This window comes from Podarcis raffonei, chromosome 6 (genome assembly GCF_027172205.1).
Source record: "Podarcis raffonei isolate rPodRaf1 chromosome 6, rPodRaf1.pri, whole genome shotgun sequence".
Lineage (NCBI taxonomy): Eukaryota > Metazoa > Chordata > Lepidosauria > Squamata > Lacertidae > Podarcis > Podarcis raffonei.
Window position 1 is genome coordinate 37,431,493 of NC_070607.1, and position 23,276 is coordinate 37,454,768.

Consider the following 23,276-nt stretch of genomic DNA (forward strand, 5'->3'; position numbering starts at 1 on the left):
TCACTTGCACTGCATGCACATTACAGCGGACGGTATCTATACCGTCTATATCTATATGGGTGTTACATATATCCACAAGAACAAAATAGCTGAAGCTATCAAAAAATAATCCCCCCGCACTAGTCTTTTGAGTTAGCAGAAAAGAGCCTTATTGACCTTTCAGGTTTTCAGCCTGATTTGTACAGAAGAGCACCCCACATTTTGCTTTTTGTTTAAAAGCACTGTCGCTTCCTTCTAAGAAAGAGGGGAACTGCCTGCCGCTTTCTTTCCCGCTCCCCTCCCAAGAGGATAGTCGGAGGCTGGGGAAGGCGGGAACCCATTGGGATGTCCGCCTCTGCCTCCTTGTATCTCGTTGCCGCGGTGCCTGCCGGGAATTGTGGTCCCGCTCCTCGAGGCGTGCCGATTACTCTGGCAGTCGGAGGGCCCGGCCTCCACTTCCCGAGACCCTTTGCGGGCGCCCGCGGCCTCCTGCCGCCTGTTTCCCGGATGTCGTTCTCGCCGGAAGAGAAGCGAGTTTCTTAGGGGGCCGGCCATCTTGTGTGGGCAGCAAGCGAGCGCGGAGGGGGTGGGCCAGGGGCCTGGGCAGCATCGGAGGAGGATCCCACCGAGAGGGGCCCATCATGCCCGGACACCTGCAGGAAGGCTTCGGTTGCGTCGTCACCAACCGCTTTGACCAGCTCTTGGACGACGAATCCGACCCCTTCGAGGTGATCCAGGCGGCCGAGAGCCGCAAGAAAGAGAGCGGCGGCGGAGGGGGAGGCGGCGGCGGAGGGGGCCATCAGGGCGGCCGCGGCGGTGGCGGCGGGCAGGCGGCCCAGGCCAACTCCTCCTCAAGCAGCGGGTCGGGCCAGCCCGGCTCCGGCGGCGGGAGCGGCAGCGCGGCCAAGCAGCTGCGCAGGGAGTCTCAGAAGGAGCGCAAAAACCCTCTGCCGCCCTTCGCCTCCTCCTCCTCTGGGCCTGGCGCCGCCGGCGACCGAAGAGAGGATGGCGGCGGTGGCGGGCAGCCTGGCTCCGCGCCCCTCAGGAAGGAAGGTAAGTGGAGGGAGGGGTGCCTCCTTTTAGGGGGGAAGCCAGGGCCTCCCTCCCCAGAAACCAGGGCAGCGTCTCCCTTGCGCGGGCGGAGGCAGCCTCCCCCCCTTCACCCAGCGAGTCCGGCCCGCAGTAAGAGCCCCCGGCCCGCCTTAGACGCAGCACGTGGTGCTAGAGCAGGATCCCCCCCCGTCCCTTCCTAGATAGATTTCCTAGAAAGGACACGATCCCTTTCCTCCATGCTTTATTAGGGCGGCCTGGGGTGCTGTGCTCGCGTTGCCTTGCGTGCAGGCAAGGGTCGACCACCTCGTGTCGACCAGGCGCCGTGTGAACGCGCGCCTCATGGGAGGGGGGAAACGGGGAGAGGCGGCTCGCTGGGCCCCTGCACTTCTTCTGAGGGAGGGAAGCAAGGAAGGTGAGGGTTGCTGGGCAGGTGTGTGTCAGGATACTTAGGCCTTGCGCGGGAAGGGGGGCAAGTTAGTGGCGGGCCTCCAATGTTTGTAATGGTGGCGTTTCTTTGAGGGCGAAAAAGCCTGCGAGCGGAGAGTGCTTTTTGCGAGGAGAGGGGCTTCAGGTTTGCCAAGCTGCAAGCGCGCCGGCCGCAGCGTCCTGGATTGCCGCTGCTAATGAAGTTTAGCCCATTTGCACCTGGCCACGTGCGTGGCCCGCGTGTTGCTTGGCTCCAGCTATCTGCTGCTGCTGCCGCCTACTAGGGGCTGAGGGAAGAGACAAAATGGAGTGAGCCCTTGATGTGCTTTAAGTTGGGCCTTGCAGGCTAACGTGAGAAAGGCACTTTTTGAATATAGGTCTTAAGTTTTAATTGCAGGCATGCCGCCCAATGCTAGGTATGCTTATTAGGACGTAAGCTTCACTTCAGTAGGTGTTATTTCCAATTGAGAACGACTAGACTTTGCCATGGAGGTCTCTATTTAGTTCACTGTTTCCACAGCTTTTCTGATGTGGATATCAAATGAGTTGTATATGTTCTGAGATGAAATTTTAAGAACTGTGCACTGCTGTGTGAAGCTCTCACCCCTTTGTAACTTGCGTAGTATGCAGAACACACCAATTTTTTGTTTTAAAGTTGGAACCTAAGAAAGTATTGATATTTTTCTGTCACTGCACTAATTAAGGAACCCACATGTTTAATGTGATTAAGATTACAGTTACCGTGGAAGAAGTCCTACTGAATTCAGTGGGACTTATTTCTGAGTAGGCACATAAAGGTTTGGGCTGTAAATGTCTAAATTTTCTGAACATTTGGTAAATGGTACCCAGCTTCATGGTGATAATTGGGTTTATATCTCTGAACCTGAATAATACAAAAAGAACCATGTGTTGCACTGTTTTCCCATGTACTTTCATTAGGAGGGAGAACCATGGGCCTGTAACTTGATGATAAAAATTAACTGTCAAGTTATAATTGAGTTGTGACATATACAACATTCTAAAGTACGTAAAGTGAACAATTAAGAGTTGGTTACAGATGAAGTAAACACTTAAAAAAAACCTTTTGTGTATTGGACTTAATGCAGTAACATTTTTCTTAAGACTGGACTGCTAGTGTGCATTTTCCAGATTACTTGCTACAAATGAATAGCTACTTAGTGTGATTAATTCACTGCTTTATGCTTACAAATAATTTGCAAAAAGCATGAAGTGTGTTCTTCTTTCAAAAATTGCTTTAGTACTTAAGCATTCTCTTGATCATGGGAACGCTGCTGCATCCCAACAGCAAATGTGCTAAGATTTGTGAATAGCTCAGACTTCTGACATCTGTTAATTGACCGTGTACTAATGTCATAACTACTGTCCAAAGTATTTGAGAACCTGATAAATAAGGCACTTCATTTATTATTTATATGCTATGAAATAAGCATTTGAGCTGTAATCAGTAACTGCTAGTCCTTGTGTCATATGCATCTTTTTAAACTGCTTGTTGGCCCAATTATGGAGGGTCTTAATTTCTCTTCCCACCACCAGCCTGCAGTTGTACTGTACTCTTGTGGTGACTCCCTTTCAGCAGGGAGGGAAAATTGAAGAATCTTGTAGATTTCAGCTAGACTATCAAGTTACCAGGTTGAGCCAAAAAAACGAGGGGGAAAGGGGGCTTGTGAATATTGGAGTAGTGGCAGCAGTAACATGTGGCTTAGTTAGGTGTTGGTGGGAGGGTTGGCTTTTTGACAATTAACGAATAAATAAAACCAGCTATTGTAGAATGGCAACAGCAAATGAACTGAAATTGATGTTAAATTATTATAGTGAAATATTGGCACAATGAATTAAGAAAAAACTTAGCTGTGTTCAGTGGATTAACCAATAAATAAGTGTGTTTAGGTTGGTGATAATGGTCTGAGGGCACATGAGGTACCTGGATGACTGACTGTGCACGTGCATGATGCCTTGGGCATCACAGTGGAAAAAAGGCAGGATGTAAATGCAAGAATATATATATTTAATAATAATTTGAAACACTTCTAAAGCAGTTCTGAAACTGCACACTTCTGAAAGTAAAGTGTAAAATTTTGAAATTCAAAATTATTGTGGCTTTTAGATTTTTGTGCTTATAAGTAAAGGTTTTTTGTATACAAGTAGCTTCAAATGGTAAGTAAGGCTGTTCCTCAGGAAGGGAGATGATTTTGTAATTAACACATTAAAAACCAAGATTTGGAATATTTAAGTTTACACCCTGTGTTAATACGGATACAGTGTCTTGTGTGACTGTCAGCGGCACATATAAAATAGAGTGGCAGAATCTGAAAACTTAATGCCAATACATCACCAGTGCCTGTAGGAAGTAACGAGATGCATATTCCAATGCACTGAATGGAAGAACCTCTTTCATTCACAAAAGGGACTGAGATCCACTGGAGCCTCTAAACACCCCTTCCCACAGCCTCCCTCATGGTTCCAGAGGATCTTGCAGCCCTCTGGAGCAGCTTTTCAGGGAGCTACAGAGGGAACCTCTACAGTAGAGGTTCAGCAGGAACCATGCCTCCCTTCTTTCAGATGTCTTTTTAAAACTATTGTTTAGATCAGGGGTCACCAAACTTAGGCCCGCGGACTGGATAAGGCCCGAGGGACTCATTTATCTGGCCTGCGGCAACGCCTGCCGCCGCCGCCCGCTCTTACCTGCGCTGTGCGGCTGCCCACTTCCGGGTCGGAGGAGCAGCGGAAATAGCTTGTGCGCAAGCGTTATTTCCAGTGCACATCCGGGTTGGAGGAAGCCCATACTCATGCGCACAAGCTATTCCTGGTGCTCCTCCGACCTGGAAGTAGGGTGTGCGCACACGTATGGGCATGCGCTCCTCTGCCCGCTGTGCAATTGGTACTGGAGACACCAGCCCGAGGTGTGGTAAGTTTGCTAACCCCTGGTTTAGATAGACCTCTGCTATCTTAATTTTCTGTTTTTAAGCAATTAGTATTTATTGATGTCCTAGTGACATTTTTGTGGATGCTTTTTGCTAAATTTATTTTTATAAGTTGTATACTACTTTGATACATTTTTATGAAAGTTTGGAAAATAAATTAATAAGGAGGAATGTTGCCTCCCCCCCCCTTCCTCTAGCAGAGGAGCATCTTGTGTGTAGAGTTCAATTCCCAAGCACTCCGGATTCAACCCTTTGAGTCAGTCATGCTTGAACACATTTTTACATGAACTTTGAGTGTGGAATGTTTAGCTTTAGTTAAGGAAACTCAGGTGACTTGTTTTTTGCGAGATACGGACTTTTTTTTTTGGACATTACAGTGGTACCTCGGGTTACAGAGGCTTCAGGTTACAGACTCCGCTAACCCAGAAATAGTACCTTGGGTTAAGAACTTTGCTTCAGGATGAGAACAGAAATTGGGCGGCTGCAGCAGGAGGCCCCATTAGCTAAAGTGGTACCTCAGGTTAAGAACAGTTTCAGGTTAAGAACAGACCTCCAGAACGACTTAAGTTCTTAACCCGAGGTACCACTGTAGCTCTTATATCATTGTCCATTTCCAGCCTGGCTGGGGTATGTGTGCTCTGCTCATTGCAAGAAATAAAATATTTCAAATTTTAAGGCACTTAAATCCTTTTCAGGCCCATGGTTTTAAGTAAGTTTCATATATTAATGGGCACATATTTCTGTAATGATTCCTTCACAAATATCTTTGTGGAGTTCTCAGGAAGTCTTGTGGCAAATTTCCTTTCCAGGGCCAGTCCTGCTTACCCTCTTGAGAGAGTTATGGTGTGTGCCATCAACAATCTATGCCATTAGGTTTTTACAGTGCTCTTTTTCCTAAGGCATGCCACGTCCTCCCATTTTCATGCTAATTTTTTGTTATAGCAATTAAAGATGTGTTTTTTTGGGGGGGGGGGAACCCATCTGCATATTATCACTCCTCTTCACATATGAGTATCAAACTTCCAAAGAGATGAACAATCTGTTCATGTTGATAACTCATTTTACCTTGGGCATTGATACAGTATAATGGGAGGGGGGTTGTTGTTGTTGCTTTAAAAAAAACCCTGTATTTATTAAGTGCACATATTGCCTGGTTGGCTTATAACCCATGTAAAAGACAATCTGTAATAAATGAAATAACCAAAAAATTGCAAAAGCTTTAATTGAAACAGGATAAAACAGCCCTGATTTTAAAAACAATTAAACAGTCTCCATAAATGGGAGGCTAAGTACAAATGCTGAAAATGGAAAAAAAATATTAGTGCAGTTGATACAAACATAAAATCAATATTAAGAACATAACAATGGCCTGCTGGATCAGACCTATTGCCCATCTAGTCCAGCATAGATTTCCACTGTTAGCAAAGGGTCCCTGCTTGGCATAACATGAGAATTTCTCCTTCCTCAACACAAAAGAATATGTTTGTGTCTCATTTTGAACAAGAGGACTGTTGGGGCCAGTGGCAATGGTAATTTATGGATCGCTTGTTATACTGTCACTTGAAGGGGGAAACTTAATTTTTAAAAAAACGTGCAGTAAACTTCCTTTGAAGAGTGGTGGAACATAAGGGTTGTATACAGATTATAATTTTTCAGAAATTTTGAAGCCATTCTGCAAAACTGGTATTGACAGAAGAAGAGTTCATCTCATATGAGTGCTGTGGACAACTATTAGGTAGTGCAAGTAATCCTGCTGACATGCTCTTGCTGCTATACTCTCATCCTGTGCTTTAAGACTATTTTTAAAGTTTGCTTTAAATTTTGGTGATATTTTGGCCTAAAAATAATTTTATTATTTATACCCCGCCCATCTGGCTGGGTTTCCCCAGCCACTTTGGGCGGCTTACAGCACATGTAAAAAATGGTAAAACACCAGACATTAAAATTTCCCAGTACAGGGCTGCCTTCAGATGTCTTCTAAAAGTCTGTTGTTTATTTCAGTCATTGACCAGTCTTGAGATCAAGGATCTGTTGATATGCGCACAAGTTTGTCCCAAATTATTCAAATTATTAAGTGACAGTTGTGTGTAATTCAGTGTATTATACTAGAGGGGAGAGTGTTGTATAACCATCAAACAAGCATTTCAACCGTAAACACAGCTTAAAATCTGCTGCTTCAGTGGCACAAGAGCTCCTTTTAACTGCCTTAAACTAGTTTTAACTAGTCTTGCTACTGCTGTTTTCTCCAGCTTTATATCCCGCACACTAAGGCATTTTACAAAGTATGTAACAGCAGCAAAAGAGCCACAGACTTACACTGTAATCTACAGCTATATACTGCTTTAGGAAAGCATTTCATCTGAATAATGGGTACTACATCTATTTTTTTATTTAAAAATTCAATTATTCAAATACAGCTTTAAGTGCATGTCTAATTTATAGTACTTTGAATTCCACGAATTTACCATTTTAGCCTTAATTTCATGATAGCTAACTTTCCTGCCTCTTCTCACAAATCAGAGCTTTCTCACCCTGCTCATTGGAGGTACTTGGAAGCAAAGATCAACTGCAAAGGCCAGTGTGACTGTCAGGACAAAACTCTTGCTTATATCTCTACCACATTTTAAAGTAGACTCTGTAGAGGAGAAGCTCAGTTCTAGGCCTGCATAGACAAGCCAGGACAAGCTGCCACAGAGTGGCATAGAAGAGAAGAGTTGTCAGGGCAACATGAGCACATTCTAGCATGCAGTGACTTTGGAAGAACATGGATTGGATGAGCTGCCTGGGGATCTTTTCAGAGTTCAGGGGTTAGGAAGAGAGCATGTTTGACCTGCTTGGGAGTTTGAAAGGGAGCAGGGAGAATAGGCAAAGAGGATTACCCCCATGATTCCTAAACATGTGGAAGGAGTATAATAACAGTGGTAGTTCAGAATTCCCTTTCCTGTAATCTGAAGCCACAGCAGGTAGCCTCAATAGTGGACTTGATCATGACATAGATATTAAAAGACCCAGTCACCTGTGGCAACCTCTTGAGTGGACTTGTGATCCATTTCTGTTCAGGGAGAGCAGATTTTATTTCTCCTCTGCTTAAAAGAAGTATTAAATTTGACCATTGGTTTTCATAAACAATACTGCTCTTCTAGCTACCTTTTGGTAGTAGCCTACATTTCTTAACTGTAATGTACAGGAATCTTCTGGAGTGCAGCAAAGTTCATTACAGTTACATGTAATGTTAGGCCATATTTTAGTGCTATATGAATGAGCCTGAAAAGAGTGTTGGGCTCACAAGCTCCCTCTCTCATCGCTGGAAGGAGGACTATGGCATAACTTAATGTTGCTTTAAAAGATGTATTGAAACCAGGAATCCAGGTTTGAAATAATCTCTGAGTAGTTAAATAAGCTATCTTCATAAACCATGGTTGAGCATTACGTGCAAGTTGAGCACAGGAGCACAGAAGCTCAGGTAGAAAGTTGACATACATGTAGTGAAGACATGGGTTTAGCATTCAACAGAGTTCTGGAAGCCACTCCAGAGTATCATTTAATGTTAATTGGTGGGTATAGGCCTTTTGGTTTTGCATATGATATTGGTAATAAAGTAATGTTTGCAGCAGCCCTTGGTGCCAAGAGGAAAATCCTTTGTGACACATAAATTAATGTAAATTTCATTTTGTATTTGAATGGAAACCTTGGGGATTGATACACAGAGTCTTTAAGCCAGCCTCCTCAACCAGATGCTCTCCTGATGTTGTGGACTACAGCTTCTTTGTCTCAGCCATTGTGACCAGAAGTGTGGTCTGGGATGACGGGAGTTGTGGGTGCTGCCACAACCACTCCTAAAGAAGGGAATAGAGTGGGCCACAAGGTAGGGCTTATTGCTGCTCTAGCAGCTCTTTCTTTGGAGCTATGGGTCCAACTTTCTTACCCTACCACAGCACAAGCCATCATCCAGAATAAATAACTCAGTACATTTTCATACATAATGAGGAGAGTGATGGTCCTCTCCTTCCCTAACTATGGCTGCTTTCCTTACTCTTGTATAAGGCTGTGGAGTGGTATCATTGATAGATCAGATTGGAAACAGCTTCACCCCTAGTCAATTTCGCCACCAGAGGAGCTTAAAAATAAGAAAATGTTCTTATGGGTTTCCTTAAAACAAAAAGAAGGGGTTTGGCAGTGTATGCTTCTAGGGGCTTAGATTTGACTTTTCCAGAGTACAGGTTGAAGTAGTATTAAAAAGCTGAAAAATTACTTTGACCAGATGTCATTCTCCATGGTAAGCAGTCATTTTTATGTTCAAAAGCATAAAATACTATGATAGTAAAATGCTATGAGGCTATAATACTATGATTAAAATACACCCCATGAGGGTCTCATAACCATAGCCTGCATAACAAATACAGACACAAATCATACTAATTGAGTTTTAATTGCATACAAAAATATCTAAATATTACAGGTTATTGGTAAAACATCAGTTTCAGTAGTCTTTTTCAAGTTTCTCCAAATGAATTATAACTTCTAATTTCTTGAAGGCGGGGATGGGGGGTGTCTTACCAGATTTCAGTGCATGATGTGCACTCGTCTTTCCAGGATAGTTGTGTGTTGTAATTCTTCGAACTTGATAAATCTTCTATATAGGAAAATTACTTCCTACAAGGTACACACAATTCTCTGCTTTATTATAGTCTATATCATGTTCTGTATGCTATCAAACTATCAAAGCAAAATTATACACACTTCCTAGTTTCCAGCTGTGCTTCAGTGTACAAAACAATCTGTCTGAAATGTTAGAACTCCTGACTGCTCCAAGGAAGGAATAAACTCACCCAATATCTCATATCTATTTATATTAGCTTGGACAGGGGTAGCCAGTGAGCTGACTTCTGGATGATGTTGGAAAACAAGTCTCATCATCCCTCACAACTGGCTATATTGGTGTTGTATTCCCACCATGCCCCTTACATGGCACAACCTTCATTCACACCTTTAAAGGCACATTGCCACATTTTTTTTGCTGTGTAAATTTCAAATAACATGGTTATTTTTGAAATGAAAACTTCCAGAGGTGTTACTTGGCTATAATTTGGATATCTTTTATTTGTTGTGTGGAGTAGTTTTATGATACTACCTCCAAGCCTTAGAACAACTAGTGTCTTCTACAGGATTCCTCTGCTGTGTGTTCAAGAATAACAGTTGCTTTGTGGAAGTAGCTAAATAACTTACTGACGCGGATTGCTTTCTATTTTAGGGATAAGGCGAATTGGCAGAAGGCCTGATCAACAGCAGCCTCAGGGAGAAGGCAAGCCTATTGAGAGGAGGCAAGAGAGACGGCCTCCTCGTGAACGCAGGTTTGACAAACCTGCTGAAGAAAAGGGTGAAGGAGGAGAATTTTCTGTTGATAAGTAAGAACTGAACATTTTAAGATTGATTGGCAGAGAAAATTGTATGCAGGATGTCCTCTGGTTATAGCAAGATGTTCTCTGATTAGTCTGTTAATGGGTTTTAATTGGGTAGTGTGGTATATTTGTCTTAATGTGGCATGCTTTTGTATTTTAATATGAACCTGTTTTAGGATATTGTGTTCCCCCTAAAGGATCAAAGTTTTGGTATAAGCATTCTCCTGGATCATCTACTGTCACTGGAGGAACAGACAGCCTTGGTTGCTCAAAATGCATTTTATCAGCATTGTTAGAAACTCAGATATGTAAGCTAATTGTCAAATGGCACCTTAAACCTAGGTTATGGTCGCCACAATGGGATGTCTAAACACCATGATTTTTTTTTCAAACAATGAACATTATTATTACTGTTATCACCATCATTTCTATACTACTTTATCTTTTAAAGAAAAGAAATCCAAGCAATTTGCAACACATTAAAACAGCAAATGAAACAACCCAGAATAAAACAAATTAAGCTTCATGGAAAATATTTCAGCTCCTTCTCTATGCTTTCCATGAATTTATTTACCTTCTTAATTTTTTTTTAGCTGCCCCATAGCAGAAGTCCTCTAGGAAGCCAGAGCGATATAGTGTTTAGAGTGTCAGACTAGGACCTGGGAGATCAGGGTTCAAATCCCCCTCATTCATGAAACACACTGTGACCTTGGGCCAGTCACAGCCTCTTAACCTACCTCACAGGGTGGTTGTAGGGATTAACTGAGGAGTGGCATGAACCATGTATTGCTTGGAGAAAAGGTGGGAAATAAACGCAGTAACTAAGCTCTTCTGTTTACCTGCTTAAGAAAGAGGTGTCAGTTGCCAACCTAGCATTGAGAGACCTCGGCATGGTACCTGTGCCTCGTGAATTTCTAACACTGTATTTCAGCATATAGCTTAGCCACTCTTATTAACACTTGGGTAGTCTCTCATATGGATTACTGCAATATTGTATATGTATGGCTGCCTTTGAAAATAATATGGAAACTACAACTGGTCCAGAATAGGACGAAGATTACTGGCAAGAACTGATGAATATAATCATACTGCATTTGTGCTTTGCCATCTATACTGATTTCCATTTTGTTTCTGGGGCCAATTCAGAATGTCTGTATAAAGCATAAAAGCCATAAATGACTTGGGGCCAGGGTACCTGAAGAATTGCCTTTTCATACACACACCCCTGCATGAAGCCTAAGATCACCTGGCTTTATACAGAAGTCAAGTCTTCAAGGACTTCACTTGAAAATTAGTATACAATTTATTAAATAAATAAAACAAAATCTTCTCAAGCCTTCTGTGTACCCTGCCAAGTGAGATGGGGTGGGTGGCTTCTTGAGAGGACCTTTTTATTGTCGATACCACAGTTATGTGATGCTTTCACCAGAGAGACTTGCCTGACGCCTACTTTATGGTCTTTTCAGTGTCAGGTAAAAATGTTACTTTCCTAGGCTTTTTAAATCAGCTGTACTTAAAATATTCTCTGCCTCTTATTTTATTTCACTGCTTTGTACTGGTTCATGTTTTCATGCTGTATTTTATCTATGGTTATAATTATTACTGTTATCTATGGTTATAATTATTACTGTTAAATTGACCAGAGAACGTTTGTTGTTGGGCAGTATGTGAATACTGAAATGGAAAAAGATACAAATAACGTTAATAGCGCTTAAGTAGCTGCAGCATAATTTTAGAACTTGATATAATATTAAGAAAGATGATTACTACCACTGCCAAGGTAGAAGTAGAGTTTCTAGTGTCATTCCTAATTTCGCTTTATTTTACAATAGACCCATTATTGATCGTCCAATGCGTGGCCGTGGTGGACCAGGTGGAAGAGGGGGCCGTGGTGGCAGAGGACGTGGCATGGGCAGAGGAGATGGTTTTGACTCCCGAGGCAAACGTGAATTTGATAGGCATAGTGGAAGCGACAGATCGTAAGTCTTAAACTCGTTCTTTTTTAAAGTGGATTCATATCAGAATAATACTTTGAAAATTTGCTTTTGAAAATCTGTATTCCAACACTATTATGTTAACTCAGTTTTGTTAGTTCTCTTTCACATTCACATTTCAGTGGTCTAAAGCATGAGGACAAGCGTGGTGGAAGTGGATCGCACAACTGGGGAACTGTCAAAGATGAACTAACGTTAGTATTTTGTATTGAAATACTTGTTCAGAATAAACTAAATTATAGGAAAAGACCATGGGTATTTTAAGTTTGCAAGATCACATAATGAGTGAAAAAATTCAGGAGAGGTAGTGAAAAGGAGCAGGATTTCCCATTTCATTGTCCTGAGTAGCTCTTTACTGTTCCCCAAGAAGAGCAGATTTACAAGAAAAATATTAAAATTTGATTCAAACATTATTGGTAATACCTAATAGTCATAGCCTGCGTAGGCCCTTTAAAATAAATGGAGTTAAGGAATGCCAGTCCATTGATTTCAGTAGGTGGTCTCATGAGTATGATTAATGTTTGATATCCCTAATGTATGCATCACCCATTTTTCTGGCTTAGTGCAGGATCATTTCCATTTATCTGTGTGTGTGTGTGTGTGTGTGTGTGTGTGTGTGTATGTGTATGCGCGCATCCTGCCTGTGTGCTTTCCTGAAGGGGCAGCAGTATAGCAGCAGTATAGCAAATAGCAAGCATTTTTCTAAATTTGGAATTATAATTCTAGATCCCAAATTTGCCTCTGTTGTGTTGGCATAGAAAATCACCCATGCTTTTGTCAGCAGTGCAGCTAGGGTTTGATGGTGGGGCAGTGTTTATATTGTGGAGTGAATATTCTTTGACGTTCCACTGTAAGCTTTGGTATAATTTTGAGGTCATTGAATATCAGGTATCAGGTGGGTAGGCAGTGCTCATATGAAGCATCAGATATTTTAAAACTGTCTTTAATTCCAGTGATTTGGATCAATCAAATGTGACAGAGGAAACACCAGAGGGGGAGGAGCATCCACCTGCCGACTCAGAGAATAAGTAAGTATTACATTGCCAGAATCCTTGTTTGATCATTTATGAGGTTGCTAGGCTCCTTTCATGTCAAAAGGAGGTGGTTGGTTGTTTTTTGTATAAAGTTTTTCTTTTAAAAACAGGAAAATCTGTTTACTTATTTAAATTTCCTTTTTTACATGATTGGCAGACTCAGGTTGAGATGCTTAAGTGGAATTTTAGCTTAAAATCCTCATAAATCTAAACTTGTGAAATGGTGAGTCTAGTTGAGAAGCTCTGGTCTTGAATTGGCAGTGATAAAACTGTGAAATCCAACGTTGGTGCCAGCTAAAAAGTAGCTACTTCAAAAACTACAGGATTGTGTGTGTAAATAAGGTTGTAGGATAGAATCCGATGGTGTCCATGAATGACAGCAAAGGACCTTCCAGAGCAGGTTTGTGGAACTGCATGATGAAAGGGCGAGGGAGCCTTGTTGTGCATGCAATCCACAAAGTGTTGGATTTCAACCTTCCTATTTGAGCCTTTGTACTTGCACAATGATGCTGAATAACCTATTGGCATTTTGAGCTAGCTAAACATTTCTTTCTTGCATAGTGGCTTGCCATGCATTTGCCACTTCGTTTTGACACGTCACAGAAGTGCTGTGTAAAATCGTAAAATTGGATGAGAAATGGGGAGTAGAGGTGGTACTTAGGTGCAGGACTATCATAGACTGATGGGCATTGATGCAGATAACAATACTTACTGACTTGAACTTTTAGAGTGGAAAAGCTCTTTCAGCAGCATAGGAAGCCTACATTCCTTGGTTAAGTGGCTGTTGTGCTGTAGATAACTCAGCACAATCATGCAATGCCATTATTTGGATGTCCTACATGTGAACTTGGCCCATGCATGCACTTTGGGAGCTTTCGGGCAATACTTACTTCGGAAATCAGTCTTTTATTCTTGGTTACTAAGTATAAGCTGGGATTTCATTTAACATTAACTAACTTTAATTGTGAGCCCTTACCAGAGGTCATGAATGAAACAACTTGATTCATTTTTTAAGTCAGGAGGTTCACAGCTGATCATTGATGTAACTACTTCGGACAGGTTTCCATTTTGTTTTGCACATAGCAAGCTGCTCATTGTTGTTGCTGGTGAAGTTTTGAAGCCATTTTCCTTTTTTTCCCTCCCAAAATAGATATGGCAATGAAATTGGTATACTGATATATCAGTTAAGTCATAATGCCTCTGGGAGAATCAGCATTTGAAGCTGTTGTGCAAAATCTTGCTTTGGGGGAATGCCTTAGCACTGATGTATGTAAGACATACAGTCTGTGCTTTAACTTGTCTTTCTCCATATGGCAAGCTGTCATGACATGACTGGAGGGGGTGGGAGGCAAACCATTGAAAACTGTTAAGGTATTGTATCTGTTGGGAGAAACAATTGCTTTGTAATTGCTGAAGAAGGACTGGTAAGGAGGAATTAAGCAGAACTGTTCTATCTCTGTGGTCTGCTAAAATACATATAAGGTGACTATCTTTAGCTGCCAGCTATTAGTTATCAACAATGTGTTGCACACTTGGATTAATGCAACTTGTCATGAAGCCAGAGTTTATGTGGTCACGTGATTTCCAATAGCACAGTATTTTGTCTGAATTGAAAATAACATCCATTAAAGTACAGCTTTTTGTGTGAACAATAAATTCTAGAAGTGTGGCCTTCCTGGTTGCTTCCAGCATTCCGATATTGAGACTTCACCATTCTGAGTGTGACAAAGACTATGAAATGAGTTTCCACCATTGTAAACTTATTTCAGAGAGAATGAAGTAGAAGAAGTCAAGGAAGAAGGTCCTAAGGAAATGACTCTGGATGAATGGAAAGCTATTCAAAATAAAGATCGTGCAAAAGTTGAATTCAACATCCGTAAACCAAATGAAGGTGCTGATGGACAATGGAAAAAAGGTTTTGTTCTTCATAAGTCAAAGAGTGAGGAGGTGGGTTTTTCTGGATTATCTTGTCTTCATGGAATCACTGAATTGTAGAGTTGGAAGGAACCACAAAGGTTATCCAGTCCAACCCCCCACAGTGCAGGAATCTTGCCCAACATAGGACTCGAACTTGCAACCCTGAGATTAAGAGTCTCATACTCTACTAACTGTGCTATCTGATGTTTTCATTTTACTCACACCTTTAAGAGTAAGTAGTTTAAGGTATCCTATCAATATTTACATTCTCTATAGCAGATGTTTTGCCTTTACCATGTGCAGAAACCAGTCCTGTTTTAATCACTTTGAAACAAACGTTTCTAGCCTTTGCTAGAAAGGCTAGAAGTTTTCTCTCTTTGAGAGAAAACCATGGAGACACAGCTGCTATCTGGTAAAGTCTCCAACATAGGTCAAGCTTGGTAAAGCTTTCAGTTCTTGGTGTGTGGGCATTCAAGGTCTAGATGAAAATACAGTGGTGCCTCGCAAGACGAAATTAATCCGTTCCGCGAGTCTCTTTGTCTTGCGGTTTTTTCGTCTTGCGAAGCACGGCTATTAACGGCTTAGCGGCTATTAACGGCTTAGCGGCTTTAAGAAAAAGGAAACAAACTCGCAGGAACTCGCAAGACGTTTCATCTTGCGAAGCAAGCCCATAGGGAAATTCGTCTTGCGGAACGACTCAAAAAACGGAAAACTCTTTCGTCTTGCGTGGCATTCGTCTTGCGAGGTACCACTGTACGCATTCCAGCTCTGCTGAATTCGGTGGGAGGTTTACCACCGGGATGTTGATTGTGTCCATAATTTATTGAAACCTGAATCCTAGGGCACACTCAAAAATGCAGAATTCATGTGTGGGATACTTCATTCTATTATGGTACCACTTCTGATGAGTAATTCAAGCATGCACCACAGACACCATTTTATAAGTCCACAGAGAGCTAGCAGCGTCAAGGGAAAAGGTGCTTTTAGTTGACCTAGGCTCGAAGTCCTGTTGTGAGTGGGGTTCTGCTTGTCCAACTCTCAGTACCTGGTGAAATGTATTCAACTGTAGTAGCTTCCTGTCAGAAATTTCAATGTGATTAATTTTATGCTTGTGCAGATGAGGTGATACTTGCAAAATTACTTGGAATTTTAATTCCAATGGCTTGGAGTTTACACTTATTTTTACCACCAATTTTCTCTGATTTTGGAATATTGGCTAAGGCATATAAATGTGGGAAATAATGGACACCTAACTGAAAAATCCATTGCATATTTATTTGGAGGTAATTCCCACTGTGTTGAGGCTTACTCCTGGTTAAGTTTGCTTGGAATTGCAGCCTTTAAATGTATTTTACAGTTGTTCAGCTCCTTTAAGACTACCTAAAGATTACTACTTTATTCCATGGGTAAGAAACCTCCAATGTAGGGACCTGATTAAGCCTGCCAGTCCTCCATATTTGGCCAAGCAACTCCCACTTGCCCTACACTTTGTGTCATACATGATGTCAGGTGTGAGGCTGGTAAAAATCTGGCTTGGAGGTACTGCAGATCAGCTGATTGTCTGGTATTGTGAAGCACTTTGAAAAGTGCTTTGTTAGCTGCATCTGCTGTACAGTTTGATTACACAAACTGGTCAGAAAACGTCGTCCGACATCATTCTGGCAATTGAGTCAGGTGATTGGCCCCACCCTCTTTTCAAACTTGTTCCATATAGGAGATAACATCAGACCCATTTGCCAGATTCAGTTATTCACCCCATTGTATTCTAATGTGATCCATTGTTCAGCTCCCCCCCTCCCACTAATGGTTTCTCAACACTTAATTGGTGTTGATGTTGCAGAAAACAAAAAAAAGCTCATAACCCTTAGGGTCATGTGCAAGCCTGAAATTAATAACAGGCTTCTATGTGCCCCTAAAATATGCTCCGGAGGGTTGGGGGACCCCTGGAACAGATTGGCAGGGTACAGGAGGAGAGGAAAGGGAAATGTTGCATTTGCTGATGTGATGTTGGATTTTGCCCAAATTTTCTAGTTGCATATTAAAATCTGCTTACTGCTTTTGCTCTGTCCACTTGTTTAGTCACTTGTATTCTATTGGGTTCACCTACCTTGAATCATAGAGCGTGTTATTTTAATATGCAAATTCTCATGTACTTTTTTCTCTCCTTGTGTATCGACATACAATTTGCATCAGACAAAGGGGGTGACAGAGATGCAAGGGAGTCAGATGGAATCCAATGAGGTACGAACACTATATGTGGTAATGTTGATGTTGTTCTTAAACAGTTTTAAAGCATTAAATTTTTCTAAGTTGTGTGAGTGAGTGAATATATGAATATATTTCCTGCATGGTGAAGAGCAGTCTGTAAATGCCAACAAATAAAATAAAAGGTAGGACAGGGAACCTGTGGACAGGTTTCTTATATAATAGCTGTCTTACGAAAGGAGCAAGGAATGGAGAGGAAAGGGCTTTGGAGCAGCTGCTCTTTGGCTGCCTGATGGATGGGGCCAGGTTGGTCTGCCTCTTGCCATGAAGTTCCTCCTGGGAATCAGGTGGTGCAGCCTGCCAGTGGCGCTGGATGCTCTCCACAGTGGCAAGAGGCCAGCCTATGCCTCACTCTGTAGGTCTAGGGCAGCACCTTTTTATTACACGTTCCCCAGTCATGGCCATGGGAAACAGGTTCCATGCCTGAGGCAGCTGTTGGCTGTGTTGTAAGTGAGGAGCCGACATAAAGGAGAAAGTCCCATTGTGTTCACTGCTTTTACTGTCCAGTCAAGTAAGTTTTGTCTCTCAGTTGATCTCTGTTCTGTGATCTGTATACTAAAGTTCATTGCCTGGCAGTTTGGATGCAGTAATACACTAGCAGGTATATGCAATCTTATTTTAGGGATTAAATTAAAAGATCCAAGCATTCTCCACCTCTGCCATAGGAAGACACTTCAGTAACACAAGCCTAACTGATAAGCAGAAGCTGAGAGCAGCAAGGTCAGTATAGGTCTGGTTGAGGCTAAACTTAGATGTTTGCAGGATATGGGGCGCTCCAGGAGACAGTGACTTTAAAAAGTACATACTGCCTGTCACCTGATGGTTGGCACCCAGAAGTCTGTTCTAGCTTGTAGAAGCCTTTCCAGTTAATAGAGATGCGTTGAATAGGAAATTTTAATTAAGTGGCAGGCAATATTTTGTTTTTGAGGCTTCTGAGCAATTTTCTCTGCATCACTTCTGAAATTCAAGGTGGTTTGCAGAGGGTGAGGCAGGCTTGGATTTACCTAATATGGCGGCTTCTACTGGATTCCACCATCCCACCTCTGCAATTTTTTCTGCATGTTTTGGATACAATCATATCTCTTATTAGATACTGAATGCTAAAATAGAGATGAATAAGTACCAATACCTGGAATTTGGTAAATATTTACTGTATATTGATATAGTTCCAGCATTCAGCTAAATAAGCAAACAATAAATGAAAGCACACTGTGCTTAGGTGTACATGTGCTACATTCTGCTTTTGCTCTTGGCTGTCCTTCCTGTGGTCAAAAGGGCTGGGGCCATTTGTGGCAGTTTTTGACCATCATTTCATATAGGTGATGTTTGAGTGCTGTAATCCCCCCTCCCCCACACCCAGTGTTGCATTCTGGGTTGTATCTGGTATTTAGTGAAAATACCTTTTCAGTGGTGGTCCTGACTTTCTTATTTTCATTTTAGTCTCATGCTGAAGACTCTGCAATGGATCATCACTTCCGCAAGCCAGCAAATGATATCACATCTCAGCTGGAAATCAATTTTGGAGATCTTGGTCGTCCTGGGCGTGGTGGCAGAGGTGGAAGAGGAGGACGTGGACGCGGGGGAAGAGCTAATCGTGGAAGCAGAACTGACAAGGTAACAGTTCTTTCTATTTAAATGAAAGAGGTTTTTTGTATACCTATTGATGGTACTTAAAAACAACATGAGCAGGTTTCAGCGACTAAGCTGCTGCCGAGCAAGTTACCATAATATTACGCATAGATCTATCCTCCTAGTCTTTCCCTTTACACCTGTGCCCTAATTAATAGTCCTTTGTAGTGGAGCAAAAATTTAGTTTAAGAGGTGGTACTTATTTTAATATTGGTGGCTTTAATCCATGTGTGCGTGTGCAGAATACATTAGTTTGCCACCATGAGTTTGAAAGTTGACATAGGCTTGAATCCAAATCACCTGTCTGAACAGTAGACACTTCTGCAAGTACTTTGGGTGTTACTTAAGCTTTTCCCCACATGTGCATGACTGAAAACTCTTTCATGGAATCTTTTATCTTTGTGAAATACTAAGGGATATAGCTAGAAGGAAGGGACTGAAACACCCTCTAGACTGAGCAGAAGCACCCTCATACAAATTTGGATTTAAGACATTGTTTTCTTGACAAAATGTAGACATGCTCATGATGTTACCATGTATATTGCATGTGTTGTCTTTGCACACTTTGGATGCAACTTAATTATGCCTATTTCTCATGCAAAACATGAAGTTCCCAAATATGCTGGGTGGGTACCACAGCTTGCAAACAGCAATTGATACTCCAGTGATTTATCGATCATAAGCGGGAATATTTTTCTTTATTGGCTTTAATGTGCTTAAAAAGAGAGAGAGAGTAGTCTATTTTCAGTTGCTGGATTTCTCTTTTTGAAAGGCTTTTCCAGTAGAACTAATTGAGAATCCAGCATTTCTGTTTTGTGATTTTGCTCATTATGAATGTGCAGATCCACACTAATACTTGTGTCTTGACTGTGTTTCCTTCTAGTTGGTTAAGGAGTTTGATGTGATCCACACACCCAGCCAGGTTGGTGACTTGTTTATAAATCTCTCAGGATGTGTATACAATTGTAGCCTTATTCCTGGTCAGACATTTTTCATTGGTGAAAGTCAGTGTTAAGGGTGAATTAAATCATATGTAACGCTTATCAGAATTTCTGGTTAAAGTGTTATTTGCATGCATTTTGATACTCTTAATTTGTGTTTGTTGTTTGATTAAAAACGGCAACCTGCTTTCACATTTTTATTTGCTTGCCCATAGCATTTATAGATGACAGCCATTTTTTGATCCTCCTGGACTTTCCCCCCCAGCTTTGACATGTCTTCGTTTCTGTAATGCTTGCACGTCAGGGCTGTTTGAGGTTGTATTGGGTATAAAATAGAAACACTGTAACTGTAACCATGATGTTATTAAGGTATTGTTTTTTAAAATTTAGACAGATCACAAAACCCACAGTAACAGTTTCCCTCCATTCTGGGAATTGTTCTTGGAATCTAGGCTATTGGGGTTTCTTAATGTCATCTAAAATGAAGATACCTGTTTACCATCAGCATACAACATAACATAGCATTTACATATGTAGGTTGACTTAAAAGTAACATCCGGATGAAACTCCTTATGTGGAAGTAGGCAAGACTTCATAATTTACTATAGTTACATGGGTTCTAAGAATCCATTTTTCTGCACACTATCTCCAGAAATAGATTTTATAAATGGAGTGTTGCAGTGTTATAATGTGAAGCCGATCAAAGCTTGAAAGTCATTGTCAAAGCAAGTGAGCTGTATCATACTGCAAATTTCTCCAAATTCATTTGGGGTTTATATTAAGGTGTTACTGAGCTGAAGACAAAAGATACATGTGTAGAATTAAAGTATACAGCTTCCACATAAACAGGACTTGGCATCCTTTCTATCAGATCAGTGTGTGTGCTGAGAGAGAAGCATAGATTCAATTGTATCATGAGCACAGGTGTAAATATTCTTGCCAGTGATGGATTTTCCATTTAACACCAAATCACCTGCGCTCATGCCTCTTTCTCCTTCTACAACTGAAAAGTGTGTGTGCAGTGTGCACAGGGATGGTCTTGAAGTAAATGATGCAACCACCTTGCTTGAAGCTAAGCAAGTCTGGGTCTGGTCAGTGCCTGGCAGGAGACTGACTGGAAATCCTATTTACAGTACGCTGAGTACCATGATGGAAGAGAGGTGTGATACAAATGTACATAATAACTAGAGCACACCAAGTCTGCATTACGTATGGTTCCATACTACTAAACATAACAGAATAGAATTAAAAATCCCAGTTCAAGATTTTCTTGTACTGGACTTGTTTTGAGTGCACATAATTGTCTACAAAATATCTGAAGTAAGCTCAGAGAAGGCACCAAGAAGATCAGGGTCTGGTAGGTTTATATTGGGAGGGGTGTTTCAAAATATTTCAAGGTTCTGCGCCATATAAGGATTTATAGGTCAAAACTAGCACTTTGAATGGGGCCTGGAAACTTATAGGCAGCCAGTGCAGTTGTGCCAAGTTCAGTGTTATATGATCAGTTTGCCATGAGCATATCAGCATTGGGTAGCTACATTCTGCACTAGTAGTAGTTTCCAAACAGTGTTCAAAGGCAGCCCCATGTAAAGCGATCAAATACTGAGGTTAACAGAGCATAGATTATTGTAGCTGGGTTATTCCAGGCCAGATAGGGTCATAGTTGGGCCACCAACTCCTCACCACCAAGGCCACCTGTGATGGCAGTGGATATCTAGAGCAGGCTGCACACTGCTCAGCCAGACAAGACAACCACCCACTAGCAGTGACTGAGCCTTGTCTAAATTAAGCTTCAGTTGTTGACCCTCATCCAGTTCATCATCACAGCCAGGCCCTGATTCAGTGTATTAATTCAATGTGAACGTTCTGTTACCTTACAGAATGCCGCAAATGAAAATGGTTACGTGGACTCTCCAGATAACGTACGTTCTGTTTTTCTTTCAGTCAAGTGCTTCTGCTCCTGATGTTGATGACCCAGAAGCTTTCCCAGCTCTGTCCTAAACTGGATGCCCTAAGCCACCCCTGCCCCTTGTTGGGCCCTCCTCTACAAGGCTTGCATGCTTAAGGATCCTAAAAACAACTTAAGAAATTAAAAAGGGGACTCTCATTCATACCATTCACACCTGAAGACTGAATTTTACCTGTTTTGAAAATGAACTTCTCTTGCTACACAGAAGCAACAATATGGTAGTCAGTTTTGTATTTAGAAATGTAATGGTAGCAGGGATGTTTTCATAATTTTTTTCAGAAATTATGCATTCTTCATGGATACTTTTTTGTATTGCTGCTTGAAAATATGCGTTTCCAAACTTGAAATATAGGTGTGAACAGTGTGTACCAGTTAAAGCTTTCACTTCATTTGTTTTTATTTTTTTAAGTTAGGTTTTTAGATGTTTTTCCCCGAACTACAAACAATTTAACTCTTGCACACTCTTTTAATACTGCTTAGCAGATTGTTTTCAGTCCACAGTCAGCTGGGATATGTACAAAAATAATTTGGAAAATTGTTAGTACTGTGTGGAATACTAACTTCTGAAGTATTTTAAGTTTTTAATACTTAAATTCAAACTTGGAAAAGTCAATTTTCTTCTATCTTTGGTAGTTTGTGTATTCAAAGTCTTTATACAAAATTGATATCAGATACTTGAAAAATAGTCAAAGCACATTGGTTTTTACTCAAATACCTTCTTATGAATCCAGCAGCTCTGTTTGGATAATTGGTCTAAGCCATTTAAAAAAACTTGGTGTTACACCTCTCATATACACCTCTTTTATCTTACTCCCTTTTTTTCTTCAACAAAACTAGTTGTTTGTTTGGTAAACTTTGTTTAAACTTGTTAATATTGTTGCTACCAAAAATACTTTGTAGACTGGAGCAACTTTTTTTTTCAAAACATGGGAGGTTGGGGAGCGGCATCTATTTCTAATACAGTTCGTTTAAACTACATTTGATATTTGTCTGGCAGTGCAGTATATATACACAAAAAATGCACCTATGCTGGATGCATTCAAACACTTTCATTAGATGCAACCCTGGGCCTAAAGAAGAAACCAAAGGGCACTGTGTGCTACTTGGGAGGAGGATTACTTGACTTGTGTAAGTTGGAGAACAAAGAGCATCAAAGTGGGACGGCTGTGGACTCCGTGGGACAGAAACCAAAACCTCTCCACCTAATTGAAATGTGGATTTTTGCTCCTACTGCTTCAGCTCCTGGTCTCTGCTAGCTGACAAGTGAATGTTTTATTTTCAGAGGGCGATTGTAAGAAGTTCTCCTTCCACTGTAGAATTTTCTTAATAGTTTAACTTAATCCCTGTGAACAGGAATGTTACCACTTTCAAAACACAAAAGGACTTGAACAGCAAATAATAAAAAGGACTACTTAGGCTTTTTGTCTGCAACTTTTGTTAGGAGGCTAGAGCAGGAAATAACCCATCTATTTAAGGTTTCGACACTTTGAGGAGTGTGTGTAGCATTCATGGGTTTCTTAGGTAGAAAGCTTAATGGTGATGCCCTATTTTTTTTAAAGCCACAGGATGGGCAACAGTATTGGACAGCTGAATATAAACTCAACGATTGCAGTGTTCAGTTGGCTTGCATTATCTGAATGATTTTGTAATGAACATTTGTTTACATAAGCAAAGGTTACTGTATTTTATCGGACTTCTGGTACACTCAAAATCATCATTGCAGCCAGG

The 23,276-nt window shown here is 41.3% G+C and overlaps 1 protein-coding gene across 2 annotated transcripts; it reads left to right on the forward strand.

Annotated features, from left to right (window-relative positions):
* Positions 1-501: 501 nt before the first annotated feature.
* On the forward strand, positions 502-22,526 carry SERBP1 (SERPINE1 mRNA binding protein 1). Of its 2 annotated transcripts, none has more exons than XM_053392110.1 (10): positions 502-1,032; positions 9,652-9,805; positions 11,632-11,778; positions 11,892-11,987; positions 12,747-12,821; positions 14,597-14,774; positions 16,938-16,985; positions 18,450-18,623; positions 19,522-19,560; positions 21,524-22,526. In XM_053392110.1, exons 1-10 carry the CDS (start codon positions 621-623, stop codon positions 21,578-21,580), a joined length of 1,380 nt encoding a protein of 459 aa, XP_053248085.1. In that variant the 5' UTR covers positions 502-620; the 3' UTR covers positions 21,581-22,526. The 2 variants fall into 2 exon arrangements, with proteins under 2 accessions (XP_053248085.1, XP_053248086.1); XM_053392111.1 differs by having other exon boundaries at positions 503-1,032; positions 11,916-11,987.
* Positions 22,527-23,276: the final 750 nt, after the last annotated feature.